The sequence below is a fragment of the Archocentrus centrarchus genome, chromosome 5 (assembly GCF_007364275.1).
Source record: "Archocentrus centrarchus isolate MPI-CPG fArcCen1 chromosome 5, fArcCen1, whole genome shotgun sequence".
Lineage (NCBI taxonomy): Eukaryota > Metazoa > Chordata > Actinopteri > Cichliformes > Cichlidae > Archocentrus > Archocentrus centrarchus.
In genome coordinates this window covers 27,634,818-27,653,185 of record NC_044350.1, presented here as the reverse complement: position 1 = coordinate 27,653,185, position 18,368 = coordinate 27,634,818, and the positions used below count along the sequence as shown (strand labels likewise).

At 39.2% G+C, this 18,368-nt stretch overlaps 1 protein-coding gene across 2 annotated transcripts; it reads left to right on the top strand.

Moving 5' to 3' along the window:
- Positions 1-17,674, top strand: ppm1j (protein phosphatase, Mg2+/Mn2+ dependent, 1J). 2 transcript variants are annotated; one of them, XM_030730237.1, is made up of 10 exons: positions 1-584; positions 8,159-8,193; positions 10,289-10,530; positions 11,859-11,971; positions 12,115-12,199; positions 12,681-12,799; positions 13,712-13,775; positions 14,087-14,194; positions 15,178-15,329; positions 16,259-17,674. In XM_030730237.1, the coding sequence occupies exons 1-10, from the start codon at positions 325-327 to the stop codon at positions 16,404-16,406; spliced, it is 1,326 nt and encodes a 441-aa protein (XP_030586097.1). In that variant the 5' UTR covers positions 1-324; the 3' UTR covers positions 16,407-17,674. The 2 variants fall into 2 exon arrangements, with proteins under 2 accessions (XP_030586097.1, XP_030586096.1); XM_030730236.1 differs by having other exon boundaries at positions 11-584; positions 8,159-8,273; positions 10,201-10,530.
- Positions 17,675-18,368: the final 694 nt, after the last annotated feature.

Here is an 18,368-nt window from a genome sequence, read left to right as displayed (position 1 = left end):
GGGGGGGTTTTTTTGGATGTGTAAGACATTTTCACGGGTGGCTGATTGCACATCCCTGTGAAGCCCTGCCTTCTGAGACGAGATAGCCTCCTGCCGGATTACAGCCTGTACGCAGCTAGTGAAGGCTTTATTTTGTGCGAATGAGGAAAACATCGCCTCTACCTTTCTGAAAACTGTCACATGGGGCCAAGGAGGAAAAACAATCGCTTCCTGAAACGATTCTCGCCCCTCGCTATGTTTTGCCGTTTTCTCCCCTCTCTAACAACATAATACCGCATCGCGTTTAATTTTCCGTCCGGATCTTTTACCCGAGCATCGGTGCCGATGATGATGAGCAAAGTTAAAAACGCGATGTCCAGTCTGGTCGGAGGGATGATGCCGCATGGACACCACCACCATAACCATCACTCAGGTGGTGGACAGACCTGCGGACCGGACAGCCTGCCGCATCGTTTCCCCTACGGCCGGCCGGATTTCTTAGACCTCACCCCGGAGCTCCTGCAGTACTCCACCGAGCACGCATCACGGCCGGTGCTCACGTTAAAGAGAGGCAGCAGGCTTCCCTGGCAGACGGGATACGCAGAGTGAGTGGATCAAGGATTTCAGTGCCATGTTAATTGATTTGAAAATCATTAAATGGTTTCAATAAGAATTTTCGAAGGAGCACGATGAGTGTCAGGCCTGATAAGTGTTTTTTATTGCTGCAGCAGTTTCGAGTACACTGCAGCAGCCAAATGATGGCCAAAATGGCCTTTTGCTATTGAACTGTTTCCACTCCGTGTTCCTCTCCTGAGCTGCTGATAAATTATGTAAATATGGAGCAGCATGTCAGTGCTGTAATTAGACATATTCTGTCATAAAAGAGTGACATTTAACGTTTGAATACAGGCTCCACCTCAGTTAAATTTTGACTTACTGAGGCCATGCAGAAGTGAAAGCAGGAAATGTGTACCTACTCATGTTAGGAACAAAACCAGGCTGGGTGTTTTTGCATTTGTGATGATTCGGATTAACAGATAACTAGGTAGCAACATGTCATGTGGGTTTATTTATCTTTGTGGCTAAAAAAAGCACTGACTCATCACATTTGTCAGTCCTACTGCAGAACTCCTGTCCTTGGTTTTACTTTGGTGCTTTCATACTCTAATACACCTGCAGTCCTCTCACAGGTACAGACAATACAGCATCATTTCATTCATACTATAGGGCAAAATGGGCTGTGGGTGATTCTTGCTGAGGAAAAACACTTTTAGATGTTCCACTCTTCCAGAAGTGGGTGTTTATAAAGGAGTGAATAAATGCAGTCTAACAGTATGTGGGCTATATCATCCCTGCATGTTTTCCTTGAGCAGTGTGAAAAGAGACAAAAAAAATGACTGACTCATGCGGACAGTCTCTGCGCTGGAGACAGGCATAAAATTCCTGACAACAAACGTCTCAAAAGACTGAATAAGTTACGTCAAAGGATGATGGTGTAATGCAGATACTGAGCATGTTCTGTGGAAAGTTGCATCATCTCTGACATACATCAGAATTCTTCTTTAGTGTGAGTCACTTATATTGTAATCACAGCATTAGCGGTGCTGTTTACAACACGGCATAATCGGCTGATCTGATCACACATCCGATGTCAATGCTCATTTTGTACAGAGATTAAAACCCCAAACAATCTGAACCCATCTGTGTTACATCAGTACACTAAGAGCAGGCAAAACTCGGTATCAGACCCCAACAAACGACTCTAAAATACCAGAGCTACAAACTTTGTACGCTCTAAGCCATGATGCACTGATGCCAAATTATAACTGTTGTCAGCTTATAAATGTATATGACTGCATGGCTATTTTTATTTGGGATCACTTTTATTGATTAAGCAGTTATTATTTAGTCACACTGATAAGAGCCCATCAAAGAGCTCTGGTAAGTGTTATATTGTCTGATTAAAGTAAGTGTGATGTGGGTGGATCAATGTAACTGAAATTATAATCGTAACAAAGCACAAATTATCATTTGTACAGAGCATCTATCAGCTCAGTCCATTTTGTCCAGTGATGTTTACACGTACGGACAGTGGTGGCCCAGACAGTACAGATGGTGCATCTTCTCCACTTTGTTAATACTTAATTAGTGTGTCTTGGGCATTCTGGTGGTAATCAGGATTCATGGTCATTCTTCTTTGCAGGGTTTCATGTGGTTTGTTCGTAGTATAGCACTGCAGGCAGAAGATATAGAAGATTACTTTCTCACAAATTGGACAGACTGATGTGGTATAATTAGACATTCTGAACTTCACATCTGTGTGATTGAGATTATGAGTTTAATTGGTGCCATAATATTGGTGTACAACATTGTGTCAGCATAAATAAGTGAGTGCACTTACGGTAAGCCACCCAAAGTGCTTTGGCTATTTAATACTATTTAATTTAATATGGAGGCACTCTTCCAGGCGCTGCCATGGCATCATGTAAGAGAGTTTGAGGAAGCAGGACTCATGAGTGAAAACAGAAAATTTCAGGTACTCAGAATCATTTTTATGTTGTAGATAATGAATGAAAACAGGTTTAACTAACTCATACTGTATATTTAAAACCTCATATATATTTAATGATTGTATATGATGTATTAATTCCAGGTGATGTGATTAATAATTCATAAAAAGCAGATGTAGAAGAGCACAACAGTAAAGAAAGATGAAACTCCTTTCATGCTACTGAGGTGAATTTAAGTAGTGAGAATACATGGATGATGTTTTAACTGAATAATTTTCTGCCAAAAAAAAAATATATCAACAAATGATCATTTTGTTTAGCTGATGTAGAGAACCAAAGCACCGAAACAGGTTTTGTCATGCTTTAACTTCAGTTTATTGTCAGTGTGTGTACTTAAGTATTAGTAACTATGTTGAGCATAGTACATGCAATTAGTTACAAGCAAAAAAAATGCTGTTTCTAGCTTCTTAAATGTGATGATTTTAACTTTAATTTTCTATTTTTTTTTCCTATTTCATTTTGTCAAAACTTTTATAGACAAAAAGAATATACCTTAATGGAATAATTAACTTTCAGATTAATAGAGTTACACCCACACTGTTGTGTTGAACAATATTGTAAAAAAACAAAACAAAAGAAACAATTGTAACCTGTTTGAATTATAATATCTGCTCAGCAGCTCACATAAAGTTGTTTGTTTTTTTTCTACAGGGGAACTGTGTTTGTCAAGTATTGCCTGTCAGCTTTCATTTCTTCATAGCACCGTGCACCTTACAAACGTGATGGGCAGCTTCCCGTCCCTGAAAAGGAAATCGGAATATGACTAGTCTGATTAATTTTTTTTATAATATAAGTTTCTCATGTAGACTTTACTTTGATACTGCGGAAGAGTTTACGTAACCGGGCCTGCAGTGTTTGTCAATCTGCCAACTTCCACTTGGGGTAGTTTCGTTCAGGCACAAGCAAGGATTTATCTTTTTCACATTTCTTTTGTAAAAATCCTGTCAGCCAACCCCACTGTTGTACTCTGAAACGTGCCTGTCACAAGCACAGAGAGTAGATATACACCCAAAACAGGTTGGACTGTTTAAACAGGAACGTACGGTTTCCCGTTTTACTTGAAGCTGAATTGGCACCAGCTATGCAAAAAGAATCTTGAACGGCCGGGAAACATGCAAACATCCTTTTAAAGGATCAAAGGATTGTTTCAGAAGTGTTTCCATTCACTAGATTATATGCACCACTGATCTCTCTCTGATTGAACCACAAAACTGTGTCTGAATCTCTAAAGCTGCCTCTCCTCAGCAAGAGATTATAATGAAGTGAGAATCCCTAGAATTTTGCATGGAGTTTTTTGTTTTACTTGCAGAATTTGTCCTTTGTCTAACAGATGATGTCTGCAGAGACATGTTTGTCAAATAACCCAAACTACAGAATTCACTGGAACTTGCAACTTCCTCTTTTTAAACTTTCCTTGCATAAAAGAGTAACAGAGAAGCACTGTTTTACGAAACACGACTAATAAGGTTTTCAGTCACAAGTTGTGGAAGCATATGACCGAAAGACAGATATGTGAAAGCGTTAAGTCACATTACAGGAAGGCTTGAGCGCCTTGTTTAAGAATGGCATCCTCCCACACCAGCAGCCAGCACATTCACTAATAGCTCATGGGGCTCATGTGACTGCTTTCAAAACAGAATTATTGCTGATTCTGTATTGTGGGTGTAGGAGTTTATCACATGGGAAAAGTAAACACTAACACGTTTTAGCCAAATATAATTGCAGGCCTCCAAAATCTTACAGAACCAGCACTGTGGAAAACACAGACTGTGCATCCTTCAAGTTTAAAAAAAAAAAAAATGATACGTGGAGAATTATCTTCCACACAGGAAGTTTATTTTTGGACTTTTCAGCCTTTCATTTCAATTGAGACAGCTACAGAGTGAAAAATAAATAATATGATATAAACAGTGTCGACTTTAACTCCAGGCTTTGATTCCTCATACAGAGTACCAGTGTCCTAACGATGATAACAGATCCTGCAGAGACCTTGACCCTGGAGTGATTCAAACACACAACCTTCTCACAACTGCAGTCAGATGTGCTACCAGTTGTGCCACAGGGTCCAGTGTGGTGAAGGAACCTTTTACCTTAGCTTTACTGTTCAGTACTGTAACTAGGTCTCGATAGGTGGAATAATGTAGAACTGACTCCATACTGTGAGGTACTTTCACCCTTTGTGCTTATGTGCTACACAAACAAAATGGGTCCCAATCACACATGCATGGCTCCTTTCTGATAATATGTGTTCTTTTTAAACATTCCTTCCTCATAAGCAGCTGATTTTTTTTTTTTTTTTTTTTTAGCCTTTGTTCAGTTGATACATCTGAAGAGTCAGACAGACAGCAAAGGGCGTCAGAACAGAAACAGATTGACCCTGATGTGATTTGGATACACAAGCTTCTAATCTGAAGCCAGACACACTATCTGTTGCACTACAAGGTCTTCACCCATGAGTCTCCTCCTTCCTTTCCTTTTCAGATTGCATGCATCCTTGAAGTGAAGCTAAATTAAATGATAAATTTCCTTTATCATAATACTCTTGTTTTTGACTTTTTCAAGCCCTTATTAAATTAAATGACTTAAACAGTGAGGTACAGTAAGGACTCAGTAGACAACACAGGTCCTTTAGCAGCTTATTGTAAAGGCCCAACACAACATTTTGGTCAAAGTTTCTTTTTTTGTATCCTATAATTCATCTGTCACATAATGATAAGAGCAGCACAAGCACAGACACCGAACCTGGTGTGATCTGAACACGCAACCTTCTGATCAGCGCCCACACACACCACCTGTTGTGGTCCCAAGGCAGCAGTTTACTTTTTTTTTGTGCACTGCTTGCTCTGAAGTATGTGGACTAGCTAAAGCTGACTCAGTACAGTTTTCCTAACTGATGATCTGATCCGCAGTTCACAGGAATCACTACTCCTTTTATAGTATCGGTAAGATTTTAGTGAAACTTGCACGCAGTGATCGCCTAATGGCTCTTCGCCCAAATGGTGCAAAAAGTCACATTTGTCATTTGTACAAGCAATGATTTGTGAAATGTAAACTCATGATTGCAGGTTTGATTTAGGTTCAGCCTCTCTTTGTTTAAGCAAGTTGTGGGTTAGAACTGATCCCAGGCAGCTAACTGGACCCAGTACATGACAAATGTCCTTTCCCAGCTTAGCTGGCCTAATGTAATAGTAATATCTGATGTGATTTGAACATGCAACCTCCTGATTTGGAGTCAGTTGCACGACCTGTTGTGCCACAGGGTCTTTGCCCCTACGTTATGGTCTCCTGCTTACTTTGCTCTTTTATGCACTACCACCACAAGCTCTCTGGACTAGAATACAGCTGACTGCCTGGTTTGGGGTGCGTTACTCGTTGTGCCTATGTACTACACAAAGTGGGGTCCACTTATCTATACATTGCCCCATACTGATAATATGGTATTTGTTCCCAGCTTTTATATAGCTTCAGGTCAATTTTCTGCCATCAGTCTTTATCAATTGTACATGTTAAGTTACAGCAAAGGTAGTTAACCACATGGCTGGGCCAAAAAAAAAGAGTGCTGGCAGAACCTTGCAGGCTTGCTGGGGTCAAATTCCAGTACTGATGAAGAATAGTTTCTCCCCAGCCCTGCATCGAGATCTTTGAACACTGTTCTGGCTTTGGCTGAAAGTTTAGACTGCAATCAGGCGATTTAAAATTTTTCTCCGACATTAGTACTAATGCAGGGAGCAGAGTGCAGGACACTGTGGAGCCTGACCGCCGCTTTCAACTGATTAGAAAGTGAAAGGGCTTTTTATAATCCAGATTTGGGCAGCCATTGCATTTTGAGCCTCATTTTTGTAACTCTCTGAAATCAAAGCTCCTGACTAAGCAGCATCCATCTTCTGAAATGATTGTTATCAGTTGAATTATATGGAATGTGAAAGGTCAGAAGTCGTATTCTGATGTGATTTTTACTAATCTCTCTCAGGTTTGTTGTTTGACTGTTTAGTTTGTCCTCGTTCCTTTTCCTTTCCTCTTTTTTATTTAGGCTCTTTGTTTATTTTACTTTTGCTTCTTACGGTCCCAGCAGTAACTCATACATTGCTCATTTCTTCTCTGTAAAGGTTTCTGAGGGAATCTTAATGCCAATACTTGAATTACTGGAATTGCGCAATGGGTATTAATGCCACGTTATCCAGCTAATGTGGCATTTATCTATAATTGAAAGTGAAAATGTTACATAATACGCCAGTATGAGGTCTAAATAGACTGCAGCCTACCCCAGCTAGGCTCATGTTCCAGCTTAAAGGACCATGCCAGTGGGTGTTTGCATGTTGTTGCCACTATGTTCCAAATCACTCACACTTAAGTGTGTGTTTAGTTTGGATGTAGTTTCCTTTCCAGGTAGCCTTTGGCTACATTTTTAAGTTCTAATATTTAAGACGGCATCTCTAGTCATTATTTTTATAGGTTGATATAGCGGTGGATATAATTGTAGTGAATAATATCATTGTCAAACTGGTCATTTAATTTGAGTGGGTCTGCCGTGACAGGTAAAGCAGGGTTCTCCACTAGATTTGTTGTCCACTAACTGCATCGATTGGTGGTTTTATCTGTGACTCCTACAGTCAGCTTACTAAAGTGTCCTTGGGTATGTTGCTGAGTACCAAAACAGCCCCTGATGTGTCATCAATGCATAAGGGTGTGAGACTACAAGACCAGAAAGGCACTATACCTGTAAGGCTAAAAAGGTGATATATCTTAACCATTTACCACTAACTTAATACTCATCTGCCAACTTCCCACAGTTTTGTCCTGCATTTTAGTGTCTTTCAGTGCACTGTTTTCATTATAGGGCATTACTCTTTTAGTTTGGTGGCTGGAAATCAGATAAGAGCCAGAGTTAACTACATGCTAGAGGAGTAATTAACAGTTGCAGAGTCATATATTTCCCTCAGGATTTGTAGGAAATAAAGATATGAAGGGAGTGCATATTGGATTGACATTCTTCGAAAGGCTAGAAGCACGACTTCAAGTGTACACATTTGTTGTGTCTGCTGTAGTTAGGGGACTCTTTTCTTACATATTTGCCGTAGCAGTTTTGTAAGATACAATGATACTGTGTCAGTGTTGTGTTTCCAGCTTGTTCCTCTGGCCAAAAACACCAACTGTATAACAGTATGTTGCTATGATGCGTAACTGATTAAAGAATGAATCTGAGTTTCTGAGTGAATGGGGAATTTGAATGCATTGCTGTCTGGAAATGAAACTGTACACCACGCACCAAATAATGTTAAAAAATATTTTAAAACGTGATCTTAATGCTGTTGTGCATCTGTAGTTTTAGCTGACACTACTGCAGCACACACCATGCTAGATAATGCTGCTACAGTATGAATCAGTGCATTACTCTAAAGCCATTATCCTCCACAGGCATCAGCTCATCATAAAAACACTTAATCCCTTCTGCAAGTTCCCTCTGGGACATGACTGCATCCTGCCCCACTTTTCACCCCACTGTTGCACTGTCTCTATTATGTATTTTATGTGGTTAGAGAAATGAGACCAAACACTATAAATCATCGGACTCCAGGCTCACCTTTCCTCGTTGTGTCTTTCTCAATCAGGGTGATCAATGCGGGGAAGAGCATGCTGAACGAAGACCAGGCCTCGTGTGAGAAAGTGTTTGTGAAGAAGCCAAGTGGCAAACACCGCAACTCTACTTTGCTGGAGCACAGTGGGGTGAGTGAAGGGCAGATTTCTAACATAACAGGGAGTCAAGGAATGAGGAAAGGAATGTATGAACAAGAGGCAGAAATAAATAATTAGTAATAATGTTTTTCAATCTGACATGAGTATATGTAAAGCCCTAAACATGTCTGAGGGGAATGTCACTAAACGGTATTTGCTTGCCTTCGTATGTGGCCTGAAACATAAAGTTCCCTTACCAGAACATAAACTGCTCCACACTATCTGAGCATGCACTATAGTTACTTCATACCCAGTAGTGGTATTTTCACATCTTGCGTCAGTGTAGTTGGCCTCTACGCCTAGTTGAAGTTTTCATTCTGTATACATATAAATGTGTATGCAAGTACTGTGAAGAAAAAAATTATTGTGACCCAGAAATATCCAACAAGATTTAGTAGGATTTAACATTAACACCCCAGAGAAAACTTTTAACCAGATTTCATGACTTTAATTTGACCTGAATAAACACTTTTTTTTTTTTTTTTTGATTGACTGGCTCAGTCTTTTGATAATCACTATAGTCACATGCTTTAATTTAAGAAAGGACTGCGCGACTATTTCTGTGTGAAACAGTGCAAAGTCATCTGTAATTCTCATCCTCAGCTCTACTGAGCATTTTAACGCCTCACAGCTTTTTTTTTTCTAAAAATGTGACTATTTTTGCTGACTCACTTTGCACTTATCAGCATCAATTTCAGCCACACCACACTGTAATCTGTACACCAGCACAAATCTTCAAGCTGACAGAGCAACAGAGCTCAAATAAGACTAAAACAGGAAACAACTTTACCAACTTAAAAATTGCCTATAATGTTGTGTGTACAGCTTGTTTCCACTGACGCCAGGTGGCCCAATTTCAGAATATTTTTTTTGTTTTGTTTTTGTTTTTTTTTTGCATTTTTGGCCACAGCAGCTTTTTGTTAGCAGTGGAGAGAGACAGGAAATTGGGGAAAGATACAGGGGAAGACACGCAGGCAAATTGGCGACAGGCCGGGACACAAACCCGCGCCAGAACGCGGCATATGTATGTGGTCGCCGGCTTCACCACTAAGCCACCCAGGCGCCCCAGAATATTTTTTAAATAAAAACAGAAATTTATCTACCACAGACTTTACCTTCCTTCTTAATGAACAGACTTGCAGTCTATCATTATCTCCATTTGGGCCTCCTAACTCCTGTAAGACCCGCAGAAACACACACATACACACACACGCACACATACTCATGTCCTCCATTTGGTGTAAATGAATTACATCATCCGTTGTTGCACCCTTCCCCCACTCGAGTCGAGCATCAGCGGGGTAAGCAGATGTCTTGGGCCTGTTTATATGTTGGTTAGTCAGGCAGGCCAACTGGGTCTATTAACATTCCTGCTAAAACATAGGTGGCAATGCCTTTCCATCACTCACTGTGTTATAAACAATAAAAGACCTGAACGGAATACATTTTACCTACAGTCTTTTCATCAGACATAAAGATTACACTTAGACAGCTACATAAAAGTACTTTAGATTAATATTATTTCAATTATATATATATATATATATATATATATATATATATATATATATATATAAAAAACCACACACACATACACTATTGCATTGTGTTGTTTTGAACTTTTGAGTGGTTCCACAACTAAAATCAGGTGTGATGATGTGACTGTTGTTCAGAAAGATGGATTTTGGGATGTAATAACAGAGCTTGAAGGAATATATTGCTTATCATTTTGAAAAATATCTTTACTTGCATTGCCAGAGCCTGTAAACCCTCAAAAAGCTGCACTTTCTGTTCAGAGCTGTCATCGTATAAGAGTTTGTTTTTTTTTACCTAGGAAGCACAAGAATTGTTCTGTTATTTGATACACTACTTTTACTATATTTAATTTATATATTTCTATGTCTGGCTCCTCTTTTAGGATGGCACAGGAATCCCGCTCCACTTCTGGGGGGTGTTTGATGGCCATGCAGGTTCTGGCGCGGCCATCATGGCCTCCAAGCTTCTTCACCACCTAATCAGAGACCGTTTGGGAGAGATCTGCCACCTCCTGGAGAACCCCAGCAGTGCACCTCCTATCTGCCTGGCCAAGAATGGCAGCCCGTACCAGGCAGAGGCAAAGAAAGGAGGCGCACAAGAACCAGAGGACCCAGATGCCGTCAGCGACGCTTCAGTGCGCTTTTACATGGAGAAGGTTGTCAGTTTGGAGAGCCTTGTGATGGGAGTCATAGAGACTGCCTTCAAACAGATGGTGAGCAGACAAATGGGGAAAAGCAAAGCACTTTTTTTATTCCTCAGCCTAAAAAAGGCTGATGGGGTATTGTTGGCCACACCCAAGGTCAAGGTGGCCCCAAAAATCTTGGACAAGTTAGTTCCTACCATAATAATCATAGAAAGTGACAGCATTTTCAGTGGTTTATATTTATGATTTTAGAATTTCTTATTCCTGGTTCTTACATTGCCATTTTCTTTTGAATTGATATGGTGAATGGTGAATAAAGTCACTGAGGCTCATGTGCATCTTCCCATTCCTGGTAATTATGTGTTCTGGAACTTGTACTTCCAGGGGATGTGTGCCACCTAAAGACTCTACTCCCAGGCTCAGGGGTAGCACTGGCGGCCAGCAGCATTTTTTTTTTTTTTTCTGAAATGCTCTGACAAATATTGGCTGCACTGTCATTTAACATTTGAACATGAATCCTAATGACTTTGGCATACTGACCAACACTCCTGGCCAATACCCCCACCCCCCTGCAAGACCCTCAGACTTTATTGTGAATACTCAGCGATACACAAACCCCTAAGTTTTGCATGTTTGCCTCACAAGTACCCAAGTTGCCAGATCACAATCAACACATTCAGACCATAAACTACATGAAATTTTGACCCATCTGTCACAGCAACCTGGCCACCCACAGTCTGATTCAAGGGACAGCTGCTCTCTGTGCAGGCAGCCAGACCAGTTAATGCTGAATGAATAAGATGGATAACATAGACTGTTTTTGTTGTGTATTGCTTTGAACATTGCCAGCACTGTCATGACTACAGCACTTCACAACAACTGCAAACATCTTTCAGTAATTATTTCATCAGCCACAAATAGGAGAGCTACAAAACACACACACACACACATCTGAAAGTTTGAGGTCACTGGAAATTTAAAAGAAATAGATGGATCAAACATGTTGCAAATAACAATCAGCGATTAATAAATTGTTAGTCGTAAATCAGTAATGATTCTTAATGGAATATATTTGTAGGTGTTAAGAGGCCAATCTTCAGAAACCATCATTCTTGCATATTTGTATGCACTTTGGTTCATGACCAGATATGATAAGATAATCTTCTCTGATGCAACATCACTGTCTGATTTAGATCATACTTATAATAAGGAACACTCAGCTTAGGTAATGTGTTCTTGAAAGTGTCCTTGTTTCTCATCATTAGCGCTTCAGTTTTGTTTTGAAAATGAATATGCATGAAGAAAATAATGAGCTATGCAGGATAATGGGGGAGCTTTAAGTGAGAGAGACTTTGCAGCCTTTTGTCTTGACTTTTATTTTTCTCTTTTTATTACAGGATGACCTAATTGAAAAGGAAAAATCATCATATGCCATTTCTGGTGGCTGTTGTGCCTTAGCTGCCATACATTTAATGGGAAAACTCTACGTAGCCAATGCTGGAGATAGTAGGTGAGAGAAACATGATGTGTTTTTATAGCTCCAGGATCCACCTGCTGTTCACTCTGCAGGACATTGCATCATCAAGTATCCTGTCTCGCTGACTAGCCAGTTGTTCCATCTTTTCACTCCAGTCCTTCTCCCTTTCTCTGCAGAGCCATCATCATACGAAATAATGAAGTTATTCCCATGACAAATGAATTTACACCTGAGTCAGAGAGACAGCGGCTACAATATCTGGTAATCTGTTTTGTTTTGTTTATTTGTGGATAAACAGTTGTCAGAATTTTGCATACACTCATCATGGTTTTTTTTTTTTTCCAGAACACAAGGATTGTACAACATATATATTTCATGACTTTAAAAAGACAAGAATTGGGTGGAAAAGTTTTAATATTTTTTGGGATTCAGCTCCTAGATAAATGATCTTTTCCTGACAGGAAGGCACATTATCACTGAATTAACATTAACTGGTTGCCTGTTTTAGTATCTGTTTGTAATTCTGAGTCATAGAGTGGGTGGATGGTGTTTGCTGCAAAAATGGAAAGCCTGTTTCTTTTTCCTTTTCATTTTAGCGTACAGCACAGTGTGCCGAAGGCCTTCTGTCACATGCAGTCCTGTAGCCTTTCAAGTTTTAGAAAAATGACAAGAGTCATGACTGAGGTTAAGCTTTTTATTCTCTAGTTCAATGCAACCTTTCTAATTTTGTGTGCCCCTCCAGGGCTTCCTGAGGCCTGAGCTCCTGGGAAATGAGTTCACTCACATTGAGTTCCCTCGTAGGATCCAGCACAGTGAGCTTGGCAAAAAGATGCTGTACAGAGACCACACCATGACTGGCTGGTAAACCTTGAGATCCTTCTTAATCACATTTTAGATAGTTAATCAGTTTTTACCCCTCAGCCTGAAAAAGGCTGATGGGATATTGTCACCTCTCTGGGTGGGCGGCAGGCGGTGTGGACACCCAACCATTTGAACATGATAACTTGAAAATGAGGTGACGTAGATAAGGGTTTTTTAGGACAGAATTCATTTCCTTATTGGGTTGAGACGACATATGTTTATGTTCCTGCATGCACTAATAAACATATCAGTTACAATCAACAGTATAGTTAAAATCTTGAACACCTGGCTAAAGATATGAAAGAAACAGAAACACAAAAATCACTGCTTGGTTATTTAAGGTAATATAAGGATACAGGTAAGAACATAATTGTACTTAAGGAATATTTTTATTTTTTATTTGATTTTTCCATTTGATTTCTATTCAAGTTTTTTAAATTTTTCTGCCAGGAGGCTGAGGGGTAGCACTGTATTTTTCATCTCTTTAATCTGCTTTGTGCGCCCTGTAAGTGTTAAGAACATCTTGCTGTGGGGTATTTGGAAGAATCGGGAAAAAAAAAATTGTTGCAAACCAGAGGAGTAATTAAAATCATTAAATTTATGGATTCATAAGCCAGTTATTTCAATTTAATTTTATTTTATTTATATAAAACCAAATCACAAGAGTCACTTCATGGTGCTTTATACTGTAAAGACCCAACAATAATACAGAGAAAACCCCAACAGTTAGATGAGCCCCTGTGAGTAAGCACTTGGCAACAGTGGAAAGTAAAAACTCCCTTTTAACAAGAAGAAACCTCTGGCATAACGAGGCTTGGGGGGGGGGGGTCATCTGCCATGATTTTGCTCATCTTGTGTTGAGGATCTAATCACTTAATTGTTTCAGCTCTAATTGTATGTGTTTGTTTGTAGGGCTTATAAGACAATTGTTGAAGATGATCTGAAATTCCCCCTGATATATGGAGAAGGGAAAAAGGTAGGAGGCAACAAAAAGTCAGTGTATTTCATGGATGCATTTTAGCAGCAATTCAATCACAACACTTACAATTCTAATTCAGTTTTAAAGCATTCTCATAGTCTTAATGTTATTAGCTAAATGGGATCTCTGCCAGGCTTAAAAAACAGAGACCTGCTCAGTATTTTCATTATTGTCTGAAAGAACATTGTCTTCACTTAATAATCCCTCATAAATGGATTGTCTGAGAACGGAAGCGCATCCCAGAGCAATAGCCTACATTACTGTGTGTATGCCTGTTTTTTCCTGCTAATGTGTGTCACTGTGTACAGGCTCGTGTCATGGCAACGATTGGAGTGACCCGTGGGCTGGGTGATCATGACCTCAAAGTTTACAACTCCAACATTTACATCAAGCCCTTCCTCTCATGCGTTCCTGAGGTGAGTGCGAGGAGACAGCTCACCTCAGTGTTGCTGCTTTGGCCACTTTGGAGGGTTTAGGATTCATTCAAATAGCTGTCATAGAAAGGCTCAAATTCCCAGACACGGATAAGGTCTAGTGCCAGACTAAAAGCCTTTTTTTCAGTGGAGATCTTTGTTGGTTTTTCTTTTATTCATGGATTTGGCTTCCTTTATGTCTGAGCAGTGATCTAAAAGTGCATTTGGTGCCTTTTCATAAGCTCAGGTATGGGGAAATAAATGGGTTTAGTTATTCCAATTTACCATTTCTTTCCTTCTTTTTTTTTTTTACCATTTCTTTCTTTTTACCATTACCATTTCTGATGATATTTTTAATGATATTGTGCAATAATATCAATGTAGCATTTGCCTACATTGTCTATGGATTTATCCAGGCAGTACTATCAAGGGCTCTATCTACTGCCCATGATAGTGCCCTTATTGTTGAAATAAAGTGATCAGTTTTTTTCTACTTTTTAAAAAAGTTTCCCCCAAATTCCTTCATTAAAATTGCTTCTTAAAGGAGAGCTCCACCAGCAGTGATGCCACTCAAATCAGCAAAAATACTGTTGCATGAGACAGAAGAGGGCTTAACCAATCTCTGCAACCACTTCCTCATTTCCGTTTTAGTCTCGCCACTCAAAGTTACATTGACAGCATCTAGCATAACATACTAGAATCTATTTTTTGAGCTTAGCTCATCTAAAAATGCCATGCTTCCTTTAAGTCACTCTAACCGTGTGACTCAGCTTAACATCAAAAATGTGACAGAAAATGAGAAGCTTTACTGCAGCAAATGGAGGTTATGACCCTTGCATGCCAGCATACAGTGCATTCAATAATATTTTAGCAGTTAACACACACAGAGAAGTGGCTGCCTGTTTTCTTTATGCAATTTTGAAGAAATACTGACAGTATGATACCTAGGCATATAAATTGATTAATGTGGTTTATCTCAATCACAGGTGAAGGTTTATAACCTGGATGAATATAAACATGGCCGTGATGATGTCTTGGTCATGGGCACAGATGGACTTTGGGATGTAACCACAGACAAGGAAGTGGCAGATGCTGTTACCGCCTACTTATCCTGCTGTGACCCCTCTGATCCCATGAGGTATGCAGTCTCCCAAATAATCCTTTTTATTAGGTTTTTTATTCTGGGTGCATGCTCTGGGTCATGCACCATGTTCAGACGGGATTATGTTCAGATGATGTCTTGTATGGAGTTTGTCCACTAGGTGGCGACAAACAAATAGTTGTCCTGTAAAATTATACTTGAAGATCATGTATCATGTAACCTGCATGCAAGCTTATAGTAAAATATTTATAGTAAATTCTAATGTAGTTATGTGTTAAAAGTATAAAGTATCAGAAAGTTTTGAATGTTTATCAATCAGTTTTTAACTATTCTAATTTAGCCCATTACTTCTATTCTCCTTTAAGGTGATAAACAAGTTGGCAGATACATTATTAAAAAAAATAAATAAAAGATATTACAGTATACAGATGGATAACAAATTCAAGGGAAAATGAATAGTGTCTTAGTAAGGTGCTGGGCTTGAGGGTCAACAAAAACAGCTTGAGTAGACCTTTCTGTTCAAAAAATAATTCCTTATTTGGTGCTTTAAAATATGTTGTTGGAGAGCAATGTCCAAAAAAATCTCAGTCAAAAATCTTTCACTGATGTTTGATGACTGTGAGGGCCATAACATATGATTCGTTTTACCAGGAGACAGAGTAAAATCCAGTAAAATCCAAATCTTTAATCCAAAACAATTGTCTCACAAAATGAAGAGTTCAGATAGGCACGCAAACCTACCAAGAGGCAAGCACAAGGGAAGAAAATCCAGCAGCCAAAGCTTATTTACCGGAGAGTGAGCATAAGTAGTTGGGGCGCTTTGTAAAGACGGAGAGCCTTTTAGCTGATATTCACCACTTCAAGAGCGCCTCTTTCACTGTGTTTTGTCTGCTCTCCTTATTGAATATAAGTGTGTAGCTGTTCTAATGGTGGTTTGTGTTTTCTCCTCGGTGTGTGTTATACAGATATACACTGGCAGCCCAGGACCTGCTTATGAGGTCAAGGGGGGTGCTGAAGGAGCGTGGCTGGCGGCTACCCAATGATAAACTGGGCTCTGGCGATGACATCACGGTGTTTGTCGTCCCACTGGCAGGGCAGGAGTCAGAGACATGAGGTTATAGCCACCACTATGACAGCTGACTCTTTAGGGCCCTTCCCATGGTCCCCTCTCCCCTCCTAAACCCTGAACCAGTGGGGCAGTGGGAGAAGAAAACATCTTTGTCATAGAAGACTCGGGTCTGACCAGCACCTTCATTGATCTACAAAATGAGACCCACTCCCTTCACTTCATCTTAACCCAGGAACTGTTTCCCATCTGCTTTGGTTGGTCTTCAGTCATGCAACAAAACATGTTCAGTGACATTAAACTCTTTCTCCCAAACCTGCTGTTTGTGACAGTTGCCAGTGAGAATTAAATCCTTGTTGTACTTTTGTTTCTTGTTTATGTTGAAGGCTGAGCGGCTACTCAAACCTTAAATGGATTGTTCATTTTAATGTTGTGCCCTAATAGTGACTACCTTTTTTTTTTTTTTTTTTCATACATTTCACAGTCATACATTGTAAAGGGGATTGCAATAGAGAATGTGAGGAAACCAAAGAGATGCTCCTGGAGCATGAGGATGAAAATCAGTCAGATACAGAATAAAGAGCAAACACAATCATCAGATTCTTGTTGTTTTGAGAAGTAAAAAGACAGGAAAGGATCTTTTACAGGATAGGTTGCAAACAGAATCAGCTGAGTTTCGGTTGCAGTATTAATTTTCTCGATAACAAATGAATGACAACACCTGAGGCACTTGACGATTGTTGCACATGCTCTGTGGTAGCTTGTTAATTTTGTGATATCTTTTAAATGAATGTGCTTCTAGATGACTTGTTTTATTTTTGTCATTTCAGTGAAGAAAACAAGAAGGTTTTGTTCAGTAAAAAAAAAAAAAAAAATCATTTGTATAATTTAACTGCATTTTTTTTTCTTTAATATTCAGATGGGAAGGTAAATTATTCTCCATAATCGTCTCGGTATAGTAAGATGTGATAAACTTCACACATATGCCTTATTGAAAGATGAAAGGGACTCAAGAGTTTTTTTCTTCAGATGCACTAAATTTGACCCTTGCAGAAGAGGCAAAAAAAAAAAAAACATTGCACGCCCTTAAATGTACTGCATACCTCTTTTATACCATTTTGTTATGTCATGTTGTTATTTAGATTTTGCATATATTTTTGAAGATGACTTTGGTTGTAAGCAGTATCAGATGTTTTATTTTTATGTTTCTATCCATAACTCTTTGTTCAGATAGTGTGCCCTAGACTTTGAGCTACCTAAATGTGTGGTAGAGGGATAGTGTGTTCCAGTTTAGAAATAAATCAGATTTTTCCCATGTGTTTCAAGTGTACTTGTGTCACTGACTCACAGTCTCCTTATTTGTCAAAAGGAAATGAACCTATGGCAGTAATTTAGTTCCTCAATAAATCTTTTATTCAATTTCCTATGAGCTGAACTTCTGGACAAAACAAACTTCAGAAATATGCTTAAACTATTTCAAAAGCAGCAAAGAATTTATCTTCATGAGATTCTCCAGTCTCATTGTACATTCTGTATAATGACAAATAAAGGCATTCTATTCTATTCTATGTACAACCCCAATTCAAAAACGTGGGGATGCTGAGTAAAATGTAACTAAAAACAATGCAGTGATTTTGCAAAGCTTGCAAACCCAATTTTATTCACAAAAAAAAAAAAAACAGAAAACATATCAAATGTTTAAACTGAGAAAATGTACCATTTTAAGGAAAAAAAAAAAGATCATTTTGAATTTAATGGCAGCAACACGTATTAAAAAATTTGGGACATGGATATGTTTACCACTGTTTAGCATCCCCTCTTTTTTAAACAACAGTCTATAAACATCTGGGAACCAGTTACTGGCCTTTTGGGGGAGGAATGTTGTCCCATTTTTGTGCAAATAGGATTCTAGCTGCTCAAAAGTCCTGGAATATTTCTTGCTTTATGACGTGCCAAATGTTTTCAGATAGTGAAAAGTTTGGACTGCATGCAGGCCATTTCAGCACCTT